This window comes from Rutilus rutilus, assembly GCF_951802725.1.
Source record: "Rutilus rutilus genome assembly, chromosome: 13".
Taxonomy (NCBI): domain Eukaryota; kingdom Metazoa; phylum Chordata; class Actinopteri; order Cypriniformes; family Leuciscidae; genus Rutilus; species Rutilus rutilus.
In genome coordinates, this window is record NC_140218.1 from 539326 (window position 1) to 555113 (window position 15788).

The 15788-nt window shown below is 44.5% G+C and overlaps 1 protein-coding gene across 4 annotated transcripts in view; it reads right to left on the reverse strand.

Moving 5' to 3' along the window:
* The window catches only part of dlg4b (discs, large homolog 4b), a gene marked incomplete at its 5' end in the record, with an annotated part of 75080 nt that overhangs the window by 33086 nt on the left and 26206 nt on the right, over positions 1–15788 (reverse strand). The window contains one exon of one of the 4 annotated variants that reach the window (XM_084428425.1): positions 3774–3824. The exons of 2 other annotated variants lie outside the window; for them this stretch is intronic. In XM_084428425.1, the coding sequence (XP_084284551.1) occupies positions 3774–3824 (51 nt within the window). Of the gene's footprint in view, positions 1–1396; positions 1802–3773; positions 3825–15788 lie in introns of those variants that run through there. One more of the 4 variants, XM_084428424.1, reaches the window with a different exon arrangement.

Genomic DNA, 15788 nt, shown 5'->3' on the forward strand with positions numbered 1-15788 from the left:
ACACACACACACACACACACACACACTTCATATCCGTCTCACACACTCACAGCTGTCTCACACACACTGCTGTCTTACACACACACACACTCGCAGCTCTCACAATCACAGACACTTATCTCACAGCCACACACTCACAGCTGTCTCTCTCTCTCTCTCTCACACACACACACACACACACACACACACACACACACACACACACACACACACACACACAGCTGTCTCAAACACACACACACACACACACACACACACACAGCTGTCTCAAACACACACACACACACACACACACACACACACACACACACACACACACAGTCGCAGCTCTCACAATCACAGACACTTATCTCACAGCCACACACTCACAGCTGTCTCTCTCTCTCTCACACACACACACACACACACACAGCTGTCTCAACACACACACACACACACACACACACACACACACACACACACACACACACACACACACACACACACACACACACACACACACACACACAGCTGTCTCAAACACACACACACACACACACACACACACACACACACACACACACACACACACAGTCGCAGCTCTCACAATCACAGACACTTATCTCACAGCCACACACTCACAGCTGTCTCTCTCTCTCTCACACACACACACACACACACACACACACACTCGCAGCTCTCACAATCACAGACACTTATCTCACAGCCACACACTCACAGCTGTCTCTCTCTCTCTCACACACACACACACACACACACACACACACACACACACACACACACACACACACACACACACACACACACACAGCTGTCTCAAACACACACACACACACACACAGTCGCAGCTCTCACAATCACAGACACTTATCTCACAGCCACACACTCACAGCTGTCTCTCTCTCTCACACACACACACACACACACACACACACACACACACACACACACACCTCATATCTGTCTCACACACTCACAGCTGTCTCACACACACACACACACACACACACACACACACACACACACACACACACACCTCATATCTGTCTCACACACTCACTCAGCTGTCTCACACACACTCATTTTTCTCTCTGTCTCTCTCACACACACACAAACACTCAAAGCTGTCTCTCACACACACTCACTTATCACACACTGTCTTACACACACACACCCACAGCTGTCTCACACACTGAAATCTGTCTCACACACACACTCACTTATCTCACTCACACTTACAGCTGTCTCTCACACACACACAAACACTCGAAGCTGTCTCACACACACTCACTTATCACACACTGTCTTACACACACACTCACTCACTTATCTCACTCACACTTACAGCTGTCTCGCACACACATACACACACTCGCACACTCACACACTCTCTCACCGTCACGCTCTGTCTGTGTCTCTTGGCTTTGCGCACGTTGCTGATGAATCTTCGGCCCATCTTCTTTGCATACCAAACGGAGACGAACATGACGTCAGAACCGCGGGATTACATCACACACACACACACACAGTCACACCGACTCCAAACCGAATCAATCAGAGTCCTAGAGGGAGATTTAGGAGAGAATCCACCAGCCGCTGACCGGCGCTCTACACTGACAGATGCTGATGCTGATGAAGGTGATGGTGAAGATGAGGATGAAGGTGATGATGACAGCAGTTCCAGTGTGTCAATGTCGTTTCATCTTCTGCTTCATCCCGAATCACCAGAGCAAAAAGAGCCGAGAGATACACAGAAATGAGCTACAGACGCGCTCGAGGAGCTTCATCCTGCTGCCGCGAGAGCGACTCACACACACACACACACACTCACAGTGTCTCCCGCGCGCTCTCTCGCTCTCTCTCTCACAGAATTTTCATAGGAAACCATAATGCAGATTAAAGAATAGAATAGAATAGAATAGAGATGCCGTACCGTAAGTGATTTTTGAGACACTACGCAAAATCAAGAAAACATTCAATAAAGGGTTACATCACACACTCTCTCTCTCTCTCTCTCTCTCTCTCTCTCTCTCTCCCTTTCCCTCACTGGAATAAAAAAAACATGAAGTGGTCCTGTTGCTATGGAGACCAACATCCCTTCCATCACTATGGCGATATTTGTGCTGGTGTGAGAGCAGGATAGGGAGATGGAGAACAAGCTGTCGGTCTGTTCAGCTGGAGTCACATGACTCTTGTGGAAACATCTGGACTAACGTACCTGTGCTGACAGAAATCTGACGAGCAGGTTCTACGGTTAAAGAGTCTGACTATAAGCATGAGGTCACACAGCAACTTTATCCGACCAACTACCACCCACTTACAAAGGAACACGATCTGACTGACAGCTAACGTAACTAATCAGAGAAAGAACTGACGTTGAGAGGCGGGTCCATCTCAAACCACACTCAGAAAACTCAGACACATAATGTGATCAAATGCAGTGACTAGTTCTCCCTCTGCAATGTCTGCAGGAAAGATTGGAGCTGGCGCGTGATTTGTTCCCAAATGCAGGATATAAGCGACCCAGACTTAGGGCGTTTTCACACCTGAAAGTCCGCACCAAGGTCCGAACCAAAGTTCATGTTTTGATACATTTTATACATTCAGTAAGTTTTGGCTTGGTTTCACATTGCAATTATGCGAGCGCACTAAAGAACTTTACATGGCATACTTGCGTCCTGTCGTCATCATCTATGTGGGCTGCATCTTGATTGGTTTGTAAACGGACGTGCGTCTGAGGTCAGAGTGTTGTCAATTCGGCGGGTAACTTTGACAAGAATGAATGAACAGACGCATATCGTTGCCACTATACTGTTATTATTACACATTACTCATGTTATTATGAGCCGCTGTGGAAAACACTGGATCGAGAGCGGCTCACTTGTAAATGAACACAACAGTGCAGCGCTTCACTCTGAAACGAGCATCAAACTATAGATTTATATAGTTATAAATACAGATCATGCAGTGCTGTCAGAAGCTACAGCATCCATGCATGAAATACATGTTCTTTTTTTTCTCAAAAGAGCATGTTGGTGGATCGTCTCCAAATTTTAAAGTTCACCCTTTTTGAGATATATCCTTTCACACGAGGTGTAATAAAAGCTGTTTGTGGATGTAAAAGGTCTGCAAAGTTTCAAAGATCAAGGATTTTTTGTCTCCTAAAAGAAAGAAGTGATTCTGAACTGAAACGAGTCGTCAGTAATTCAGTCTCACTTCCTGCTGAGTCTACGTAGGTTTGTTACTCATTTGCATAATGCCCGTCGAGAAGACGCTGTTTTCTGCTGAAAAAGCAAATCCACTTTGATGAGATTGATACGGTACAACCCACGCCATCGGTACGGTTCGTAACACTGTGATCAAGAGTTTCAGATCACTGAGATTCAGATATGATAATGAGCGTTTGCTTTCTGACCAATCAGAGCAGAGCAGCTCTCAGAGAGGCGGGGTTTAGAGAGACTGAATCTTTATCGAAGTGTTTCAGACTCTGAGAGGAAAGAGCTGATGCTGCAGTGGAGATTATGAGAAAATTAAAGTGTTGTTTTTTTTTACCTTGGATGCATGAGAACCTGAAACAACTGTGGTTGTTTCACAACTCTAAAACAACATTAGGAACTTTTAAAATAGTATAATGGGGCACTTTAAAAACTTGTGTGTCACCCTGGAATAGCCTATTCGACAATGGGCTTAAAATACATAAAAAATGCAGAAAAGTAGATTGTGACTCACACTGATGTCGACGACTATAGAGTATGGTAAGAGTATGAGCTTACCAGAGTGGAGGTGGCGTAGTACGGCGCGTGGCCACTGGGGAGCAACACTGGCTGCAACACACACAACAGCAGGACTAGTTACAGGAGAGGACGGGTAGATACACAACTGAGACTGACGCGACACTGGACTGAAATGTGAGACATCATTCAGAGTGTTAATGTGCTGTTCTATATGAACATTCTGCATCCATTCCATATAAAAGTTGTAGTAAAGTGACCCCATATATGATGACATCACAAATGTGAGCCCAACGGCAAGGAAGAGCATGCGGTCATGGCTACTATTGCTCCTTTAAGTTGTTTTGAAGGCACGTTCGGTATGTAGATGTTGCTATATTATAATTCATATGCATATTTAATTGTTATATCTTATATACCAGATGTAAATTAGTTTTCTTTGTTTCGTGAATTGCACAATCTGTTTCTGATATAGTTGATGCTAACTATATGCGATGTAAAAGCCTTTGTTGTGCTTATGCGAACATGTAATTGACTCTGTACATTTTGGATTCTGTATTTTCTATTTTTACAGTTTTACGTTATTCCTTGGGCAGCAGTAAACCTTGGAAACAATCCCTGAGTCTGTTGTCTTTGAGACTGCTGGCGATAGATCCTTCTCCTGTTTAGCACCAAAACTTTGGAACAGTCTTCCTACCATTGTCCGGGAAGCAGACACACTCTGTCAGTTCAAAGCTAGATTAAAGACACATCTCTTTGACATAGCGTTCACATAATACATTATAGACTTCTATAATTCAATGTTAGGCTGCATAGATTAGGTCAGCTGGAACCGGGAACACTTCCCATAAATCCTGATGTACTCATTACATCATAAGAAGAATGGCATCTACACTAATTTTAGTGTATTTGTTTATCCCGAGGTTTCCCGCAGCCTGCCGGATCCAGGCCGTTTCCAGATCTGACGAAGGATCTGCGCCTGGACCTGATGACAACGCAGTGCTGAAGTGCCAACTAGTCTCTCCCTATGGAGGATCCCCTTACCAGTCTGCAGATAAAGCGTTTTCGGGAAATTCGTTTCGCGTACCTACCCCGAAGTGAAGTGACAAAATAAAATACAATTCTGTATAAAAATTTATAAGGAAAGACTAGTACTTTGTTTAGGCTTGGTTTGTAGGGAATTACAAACCTGCACACATATGATCCAAGATGGCGGCGCGAGTACATCGCGAGGCTCGCGGTCTCTCCAGATTCTGTAATTTAGCAGTATTTTTCTTGCTCATTTCGGGTCTGTTCGTCCAGAACAGTTGTGCCTTAACATCGTACACCCAAGGTGAGCTTTTGGATATTGGTTTGCGAATTTCCGACAGTTTTATGGACAACCTTCGACTCCTTCCTGAGATCGCCAGATCACCCGAGGCTATGCACTCTGCCCGGCCGGGCGGAAGTGCTCGCAGGCGCCGGCGAGATCGTAAACAAAGGCGGGGGAAGCGCGGAGGACTAAGAGCTAAGCTAAAGCTAACACCACACCGGCTCTCTTTACCCAGCATTTTCCTTGCCAATGTACGGTCGCTGTTGAACAAAATGGAGGAGATTCGACTCAACATCACATACAGCAAGAGACTTTTGAACTGTAATGTTCTAATTTTCACGGAAACATGGTTAAACAGCGGAATACCGGACAACGCTATTGAGCTAGCGGGACGCCATACATTCCGGGCGGATAGAACATTACATGGCTCCGGTAAGACCAGAGGTGGTGGATTGTGCATTTACATTAACAAAGCTTGGTGCACAAACTCTGCTATTGTTGGGAGACATTGTTCAGCTAACCTTGAGTTTCTCATGGTTAAATGTAGACCGTTTTATCTACCGCGGGAGTTCACTTCCACTATTATAACTGCAGCCTATATTCCCCCGGATGCTGATGCCAAGTTTGCTATGAAAGAACTTCACGCAGCCATCAGTAAACAACAGACCGTTCACCCGGAAGCTGCGTTTATTGTTGCGGGTGATTTTAATCATTCAAACTTAAAGTCAGTGCTACCGAAATTTCACCAGCATGTTTCCTGTCACACCAGAGGAAACAAAACCTTAGACCATGTTTACACAAACATGGCTGAAGCTTACGTCGCGACACCCCTCCCCCACTTGGGACAGTCAGATCACCTTTCTTTGTTCCTCACCCCCAAATACGCACCTCTGATCAATCGCGTGAAGCCATCAGTGAAGACCATCAAGGTGTGGCCTGCGGGGGCAGATTTCTCACTCCAGGAAAGGTTTCTACACACAGACTGGAGTATGTTTGCTTCTCAAGCCACCAGTGGCTCTCACACGGACATTGACTGCTACACCTCCTCTGTACTGGATTATATTAATACCACCATTGACAGTGTTACAACCCAGAAGCAGATCACCACATACCCAAATCAGAAGCCATGGATGAACAGGGAAGTGCGACTCCTATTGAAGACACGCAATACTGCCTTCAGATCAGGAGATGCACAAGCCTATAGCACATCCAGAGCAAATCTGAAAAGGGGCATCAAAGAGGCCAAGCACTGCTACAAGCTTAAGATAGAGGGACACTTTTCCAACGCTGACCCTCGGCGCATGTGGCAGGGCATTCAGGCCATCAGTGACTACAAACCCTCTCACTCCACCCCCGCAGCCACTGATGTCAACTTCCTGAACGAGCTAAATGACTTTTATGCTCGCTTTGAAAGAGACAACAGAGAAACTGCCACCAAGCTCAAATCCTCAGCTGACCACCCACCGATCACACTCTCCTCCACAGATGTCTGCAATGCACTGAGCAGGATCAGCGCGCACAAGGCTGCTGGACCAGACAACATCCCTGGACGCGTACTCAGGGCATGTGCGGAGCAGCTCGCTGGGGTTTTTACAGACATTTTCAACCTGTCTCTTGCCCAAGCAACTGTACCAACATGCTTTAAATGCACTTCCATTGTGCCAGTGCCAAAACACTCCAGCCCGAAGTGCCTTAATGACTACCGCCCTGTAGCACTCACACCCATCGTAATGAAGTGCTTTGAGCGGCTGGTCCTGGCACACCTAAAAGACTCTCTACCATCCACATTGGACTCACACCAGTTTGCCTACCGTAGCAATAGGAGCACAGAGGATGCAGTCTCCATGGCACTGCACTCTGTGCTCACACATCTGGACAATAAGAACACTTATGCACGCATGCTGTTTGTTGACTTCAGCTCAGCATTCAACACTGTCATCCCAACTAAGTTAATAGCCAAACTTGGAGACCTGGGCTTCAACACCTCCATGTGCAACTGGATTTTGGACTTCTTGACCAACAGACCCCAGAATGTTCGATCAGGCTCCAACTGCTCCACATCCATCACACTCAACACTGGTGTACCACAGGGCTGTGTGCTAAGCCCGTTCCTCTACTCCCTCTTCACCTCCGACTGCAAGCCTGTGTACGGATCTAATTCCATCGTCAAGTTTGCGGACGACACTACGGTGATTGGTCTCATCAGCAACAACGATGAGACTGCCTATAGGGAGGAGATCAAGCACCTGGCCACATGGTGCACCGAAAATAACCAGCTCCTCAACACCACCAAAACGAAGGAGCTCATCGTGGACTTCAGGAAAGTGTCAAGAGGCACACACGACACCATCCACATCAATGGAATGGCTGTTGAGCGTGTCTCCAGTTTCAAGTTCCTGGGGATCCACATCTCGGCGGACATGACCTGGACAACCAACACCTCCAGCCTGGTCAAGAAGGCTCACCAGCGCCTCTTCTTCCTGAGGACACTGAGGAAGAATCAGCTTTCCTCCACTATCCTGGTGAACTTCTATCGCTGTGCAATAGAAAGCATCCTGACCAACTGTGCTACAGTGTGGTATGGGAGCTGTTCTGTTGCAGAGCGCAAGGCACTGCAGCGGGTGGTGAAAACCGCCCAGCGCATCACTGGGACTCCACTACCTGCCATCGAGCACATCCAGAGGAAACGCTGTCTGCATCGAGCTCGCAGCATCCTTAAGGACTCCTCTCACCCAGCCCACAGACTGTTTTCTCTCCTGCCTTCCGGCAGGCGTTTCAGGTGCCTCCGGACCAGGACCAGCAGACTAAAGAACAGTTTTTTCCCCAGAGCTGTCTCTTTATTAAACTCTAACCCTCATTGATCCCACTCCCCTCATATACTGATTGACTCTCCTCTCCCTCCTCACACCTGCCTCCATTTTGTTATTTGTTATTTGCAATACTATAATGTTCATTTGCACTGCTGACTGTTATTACAGTAACAACTGTTTACATATGCATCTTGCACTACTACCTTGACTGGAATATGCTCACTTGCACTGCCGACTGTTTATTTACAGTACCGACTGTTATATATACATTGCAATATCGTACCTTAACTGTAATATGCAATTACTTTCCACTGCACTCACTCGGATAGCTTCTGTCCAAACTTTATTTGCACTACTTTAAATCCATTGTTATACTGCTCATTAGCCTAACTTATACATATATCTATTTGTTAAATTCTGTTTATAGTAATATCCATCTGTATATTATGCTCACATTCTGTTTATAGTAACAGCCATCTGTATATATATTCATAGTACATATCTATCTGTAAAATTATGTTTATAGTAACAGCCATCTGTATATTATATTCAGTACATATCTATCTGTAAACATTCTGTTTATAGTAATAGCCATCTGTATATTATATTCAGTACATATCTATCTGTAAACATTCTGTTTATAGTAATAGCCATCTGTATATATATTCATAGTACATATCTATCTGTAAAATTCTGTTTATAGTAACAGCCATCTGTATATTATATTCAGTACATATCTATCTGTAAACATTCTGTTTATAGTAATAGCCATCTGTATATTATTATATTCAGTACATATCTAGCTGTAAATTCTGTTCACAGTAATAGTTATCTGTATATTATATTCATAGGACAATCTATCTGTAAATTTTTGTTTATAATAGTATTCAACTCTATATTTATTCAGTACATATCCATGTTCTGCACTTATGAACCACTGTATATCCTGCACTTGCTGCTATTGCACTTCTGGTTAGACCTAAACTGCATTTCGTTGCCTTGTACCTGTACTTGTGTAATGACAATAAAGTTGAATCTAATCTAATCTAATCTAATCTAATATATTCAAACGCACATAACTATAGAACCCATTCTTAATGCGCATGTGAACGCAATCAGCGTTTCTCACAGGTTCGCGTTTAAAGTCTGTGTAGAGAGAATGGTGTCGTCTTAGCGGCCCCTAATTTAATAACAAATGATCGTTGCGACGGAAGCGAATCAATCAAAAATAACTTTAGGCAGGCAAGGCAAGGCAAGTTTATTTATATAGCACATTTCATACACAATGGCAATTCAAAGTGCTTTACATAGAAGAAATTAAAATAATAAATAGAAATAAGAATAATTAAAACAGTTTAGAAAAATAAAATAAAGTACAGTACAGACAGTCGGACGAACAGGGGCACAGTGCTCATTCAGTAAATGCATAGCTAAACAGAAGTGTTTTGAGTCTGGATTTGAATGTGACTGTAGGAGCACATCTGATCTCTTCTGGAAGCTGTTCCAGCATAATAGCTAAAGCGGACTCGCCATGCTTAGAGTGAACCCTTGGTATTTCTAGCTGATATGATCCTAATGATCTGAGTGATCTGTTGGGTTTATATTCAGTGAGCATATCTGCAGTGTATTGAGGTCCTAGGCCATTGAATGATTTATATACATACCAGTAATAATACTTTCAAATCAATCCTAAATTTAACTGGGAGCCAGTGTAAAGACCTGAAGACTGGTGTGATGTGTTAATATGTTCTGATTCTGCTCAGCGTTCTGTATGAGCTGCAACTGTCTTATGGTCTTTTTGGGAAGGCCAGTGAGGAGTCCATTACAATAATCCACCCTGCTGGTGATGAAAGCATGAACAAGTTTCTCTAAGTCTTGTCTGGAAACAAAGCATCTAATTCTTGCAATATTTTTCAGATGATAGTATGCTGATTTAGTTATTGCTTTGACATGACTACTGAAACTAAGGTCTGACTCTAGTGTCACACCAAGATTCCTGACTTGATGTTTAGTGAGAAGGTATGCGTTCACCTTGAGAACTTCATCTTTGTTTCCAAACGCAATGACTTCAGTTTTGTCTTTGTTTAACTGAAGAAAATTTTGACACGTCCAACTGTTGACTTCATCAATGCATTGGCACAGGGAGTCAATGGGGCTGTAGTCCTTAGGTGATAGGGCTAAGTAGAGCTGTGTGTCGTCTGCATAGCTGTGGTAAGAGATTTGGTTCTTTCTCATTATTTGGCTCATTGGGAGCATATACAGGTTGAACAGGAGTGGTGCAAGAATTGAGCCTTGAGGGACTCTGCATGTCATGGATGTCCACTCAGACTTATGGTCTCCTATAATCACATAATAACCTCTCCCATCTAAGTATGACCTGAACCATTTTAGGACTATCCCAGAAAGCCCCACCCAGTTTTCCAGCCTGTCAAGAAGTATGTTGTGATCGACAGTGTCAAATGCAGCACTGAGGTCGAGTAGCACCAGCACTGATAATTTGCCTGAATCAGTATTTAAGCGAATATCATTTAAATACTATCGAATAACTTTAGCTGAAAAATAACTTTATTAAAGAACCGCTATAAAGCCAAAACAATCTCTGTTACCATAAATTATACGTTTATCTCTGTAAAGCTGCTTTGAAACAATCTACATTGTTAAAAGCGCTATATAAATGAAGATGACTTGACTTGACTTGGGAGGCGTTATCTGACTGCATACTCAAGAAGTTTGAGATAAAGGGCAGAACAGTAAAACGAAAATCTTCGGTGACCAACCTCTAGTTTCTAACTCCACGGCGGGAGTTTGTTTCTAACTCCACTCCAAGCTAGCCCATAAGGTGATCTTCCTCCTACGATGTCTAAGTCAAGCTCCAAGTCTGGAACACAGAGGCAAGCATCTAATGCATCATGTTCGTCACGGCGCTCACGAGGCTCATCAGCCGTAACCACAGCTGCTGCAATGGCTAGAGCAGAGGCTGAAGCGGCTAAAGCATTAGCGTTTAGCGTTCGTTTGCTAAGAAAGAAAGCAAACTTAACATACAACAAGCACAGCTTGAGGCATCACTAGAGACTTTAAGGCTGCTAAAAAGAGCTGCAGTCATTCAAGCAAAAGCAGAGGCTTTAGAAACAGCTGCAGAGCAAGAAAGTAGAGGGATTTCGAGTGTAATAGACCTACCTATAGAGGATACAACAGGATAGTGCTATAGATTCACAAATGCTAGTGCTGGATGGGCCGTTTTATGATAACGGAGGCATAAATGTTTCAGAAGTGCAACAACCACAGACTACTGAATCCTACTTGCAGCAGGAGGGCCAGTGTGGTTTTTATGCCATACCACCCAAGTCTCAGCCTGTCGATGCAGAGTACCCTACCATTTCGCAATCCAAGGATGTACAGTTTACACGCCCGGCTCAGCATGAGGTGTACTTCAGGTCACGTCAAGATGTGCATCACCCACGATCTGCACCATTTCCAGGCAGTGAGGAAAGGAGCGGAGACAGAAGCGTGCCACTCAGCTATTATCAGACTCAGTCAGCTACACCTTTACAAGCTGGACAGTATCAAGGTAATCTGTATGCAAATAATCAAATGTCTGATGTCATCAAGTTTATCGCAAGACGTGAATTAGTGTCTACCGGCCTTACGCAGTTTAACAAACATCCAGAGACTTTCAGATGGAGGGCATCCTTTATAAATGCCACTAAAGACCTTAACCTCTCACCTAGCGAGGAGATGGATTTGCTAGTGAAATGGCTGGGGTGTGAGTCAGCTGAGCATGCAAGACGGATCAGAGCTGTGCACATTAACCATCCGTTACAAGGGCTCACTCTGATTTGGGACAGACTTTATGAAACATATGGCTCGCCGGAAATGGTAGAAAGTGCTCTATTCGCTAAACTGGAGAGCTTCCCAAAAATAGCAAACAGAGATAGTCACAGACTGCGTGAGCTGGGAGATTTGCTCATGGACATCCAAGCAGCTAAGCAGGATGGTGATCTAATGGGTCTTTCCTATCTAGACACACCACGGGGAGTAAATCCGATAATTCAGAAATTGCCATTCAGCTTACAAGAGACGTGGCTCACGGTGGGATCTAAGTACAAAGAGGACTGCAGAGTTTCCTTTCCAGCCTTCAAGTTCTTAGTAGACTTTGTGTGTCAGCAAGCTAAAATGCGCAACGATCCAAGTTTCTTTCTTACAGCTGTACAGGAAGAAACTCGCAAACCAAACAGACAATTAAACAAATCTGTTTTTCCCAGAGCTGTCATCACACACAAGACACAGGTCTCCTCTGAGAATTCATCAGCTGCCAGCGAACTCAAAAATAAGGTAAATCCAGCAAAACAGTGCTTTCTACACAATAAGCCTCACCCTCTGTTCAGATGTAGAGGATTCAAGATGAAACCTATGGAAGAGAGAAAGTCATTGATCAAACAACAAGGCATATGCTTTAAATGTTGCAACTCCATATTCCACATGGCAAAGAACTGTGATCAGGATGTTAAGTGTTCAGAATGTGGCAGCGTTACCCACATGGCAGCGCTCCATCAAGGCCCAGCACCATGGACGAAAGAACCACAATTCCTGACATCGGAGGATCATGAAGTGAGTGAGGACGTACCTGTGGAATCTGAGGTTTCCTCAGCTTGTACAGAGGTATGTGGAGACAGTCAACTTCCTCACTCATGCTCCAAGGTATGTCTTGTGAAAGTATTTCCTGAAGGCCACCCAGAAAAAGCAGTCAAAACGTGTGTAATACTAGATGATCAAAGCAACAGATCACTCTCAAGATCAGAATTCTTCGATCTGTTTGGCATAACAGAGTGTAACGTAGCCCACACTCTCAAAACATGCGCAGGCACAGTTGAAACAGAAGGCAGGCTAGCACGAGGCTTTCAAGTGGAAACCTTTGATGGAAGCTTAGTCTTAAGCTTCAATGTTGATCAATGTCAATGTTGATTCCGGGGGCCTGTGTACCAGTGCTACTTGAGTGTAACGAAATTCCAGACAATCGCTCTGAAATCCCCACTCCAGAAGTAGTTAGTAATCACAGGCACCTAAAACATCTTGCAAGGTACATTCCAGAGCCCGATCTATATGTTCCCATTCTTCTCCTGTTAGGCAGAGATATGATCAGAGTCCACAAAGCCCATAAGTAAGTGAATGGGCCACCAAATGCTCCCTTTGCGCAAAAGTTGGACTTCGGGTGGGTAATCATTGGAGACATGTGCCTCGGGAAAGTTCATAAACCGACTTTCATCCAAACTTATCACACCAACATTATGGAGAACAGTCAGTCTACATACTTTCACCCATGTCCTAACAACTACACTGTAAAGGATAGATCCCAAAGTGAGTCACTCACCAAGTCCCTTATCAAGGAGAGGACTCAAAGACTAGCAAAATGGGATGTATTTCAGAGAACAAAAGATGATGAGAGAACAACTCTGTCTATTGAGACAAGGAAAATTAATGGGTTGCCCCACTCCCATTGAAACAGCCAAGGCAATATCTGCCAAACAATCGTCCACAAGCTGTGGAACGCTTCAATTCACTTCTCTGATCTTTCAGGAAGAAGCCTGAGATGAAAAGAGACTTTGTAGCCTTCATGGAGAGGCTATTCCAAAATGATCATGCAGAAATAGCTCCTTCAGTTGGTCCCAATGAACAGAGTTGGTATCTACCTTCTTTTGCCGTGTACCATACAAAAAAGCCTTCCCAGATCCGAGTGGTCTTTGACTCGAGCGCTCAATACAAAGGTGCATCACTGAACAAGGTTCTCTTGACGGGTCCTGACCTCAACAACAGTCTCCTCGGTGTCCTCATGCGGTTTCGCAAAGAGCCTGTCGCCTTCATGGTAGATATACAACAAATGTTCCACTGCTTTAAAGTTCAATCTGCAGACAGGAACCACATCAGGATCTACAACGAGAAACGTAGATTTCATGTCTATGTAAGCAATCGTGTACAGAGAATCCGGACAAGCACTAATCCATAAAAATGGCATTATGTGAGGTAAGAGCATAATCCAGTTGATGTTGCAACATGACCAGTAGCTCCAACCAAATTGCAGATCACTATTTGGTTCAGTGGACCAGAATCCAAAAACAGAGACTTTCCCTGGGGAACCCTTCGCACTTGTTGATCCTGATCGAGATTCAGAAGTTCGTCCACAAGTAACATACCTGTTGCATAAGTGTTGTTGCCTAACCCTAACTGGAGTGTATAATGGGGATTAAAAAAAGGCTGTCTATGTAGTAAATGTATCTTATTAGTGGAATATTAAACAAAATATAGTAACACATAGCTGTGGTGCGCGAGCTGATAAGAGAAAAGCGCGCGGTGGATTGAGCGCGCAGCGGCACAGACGCGCGAGCTGGTCGAGCACATCCCTTTAAACAGACTTCAGTGGAAAGTTTGTAGTTCAGTCGGATGTCAATGGCAAAGAAAGTGTTGCATACCACTGTCTCAAGTCGCTTTGAATGCTTTTCGGACTGGAGCCGTCTGAACTGAGCTGTTGGAAATCTGAATCATATTGCACGCTCTTATAAGCAGAGTCAAATCGACACCCCTCAGGCATGCAAAGGATGGCACTGTTGCAAACTTCCTCTTAGTGCTGACACAATACTTCAGAGCCCAGAAGTTGTCATACGAGCAGTACAACAGGAAACTTTTGCTGACGAGTTGCAGTGCCTCAAATGGAATGAACCACTTCCCAAAACTAGCACACTTCGAAAAGTAGATCCCTTCATTGATCAAAGCGGACTGTTGAGGGTAGGAGGTCGTCTGGTCAAAGCAGATCTAGGTTCTGAAGAAAAGGGACCCCTCATCAAACTGGGTAGGAACCATGTAGCATTACTTCTAACACAACACTTTCATGAGCAAACGCATCATCAGGGTCGTCACTTCACAGAGGGAGCGATAAGATCTGCCAGCTACTGGATAATAGGAGGCAAAAGACGTGTGAACGGTCTCATCCATTCCTGTGTTGTATGCTGCGAGCCAGGAGGGGCTGCGAGACTCAAAAGATGGCAGATCTGCCTGCCGACAGGCTCAGCATAGAGCCTCCCTTCACACATGTGGGACTAGATGTGTTTGGCCCCTGGTCAGTATCTGCTCGTAGGACAAGAGGCGGCTATGCAGAATGCAAAAGATGGGTGGTGCTATTCACATGTCTAAGTGTCAGAGCCATTCATATAGAAGTGATCAAGGCCCTAGATACCTCCAGTTTTATTAATGCTTTAAGGAGGTTTCTGGCAATCCGGGGGCCAGTGAAACGGATTCGCTCTGATAGAGGGACCAATTTCATCGGAGCTTGTAAAGACCTGCAAATTCCTTCCAATGTTGATGAAAAGGTGGTGAAACAATTCCTGTCAGATCACGGCTGCATATGGACTTTCAACCCTCCGCATTTGTCGCACATGGGCGGTGCATGAGAAAGGATGATTGGCATTGCTCGCAGGATTTTGGACTCTATGCATCTTCAGATGGCATCCTCTAAACTCACGCACAAGGTACTCTCCACCTTCATGGCTGAAGTTACTGCCATTATAAACAACAGACCACTGATACCTGTGTCTACTGATCCAACAGATCCTTTCATCCTAACACCTGCCACATTACTTACCCAAAAGACTGGTCCTAGCTCAGTTCCACCTGGTGACTTTGGAAAGCCTGATCTGTACAAACAACAGTGGTGTACTGTGCAAAGCCTCGCAAACACTTTGTGGGACGTAAACAGTACCTTTCAACCCAACAACATCGACGAAAATGGCAACACCAACAGCCCAATGTTTCCAAAGGATGCATAGTTCTGCTCAAGGACTCTCAGTCAAAACGGAACGATTGGCCCCTGGGCATCATAACAGAAATTTACTAGGGATGTCCCGATCCGATCCACGGCATCGGTATCATGCCGATACTGGCCCAAAA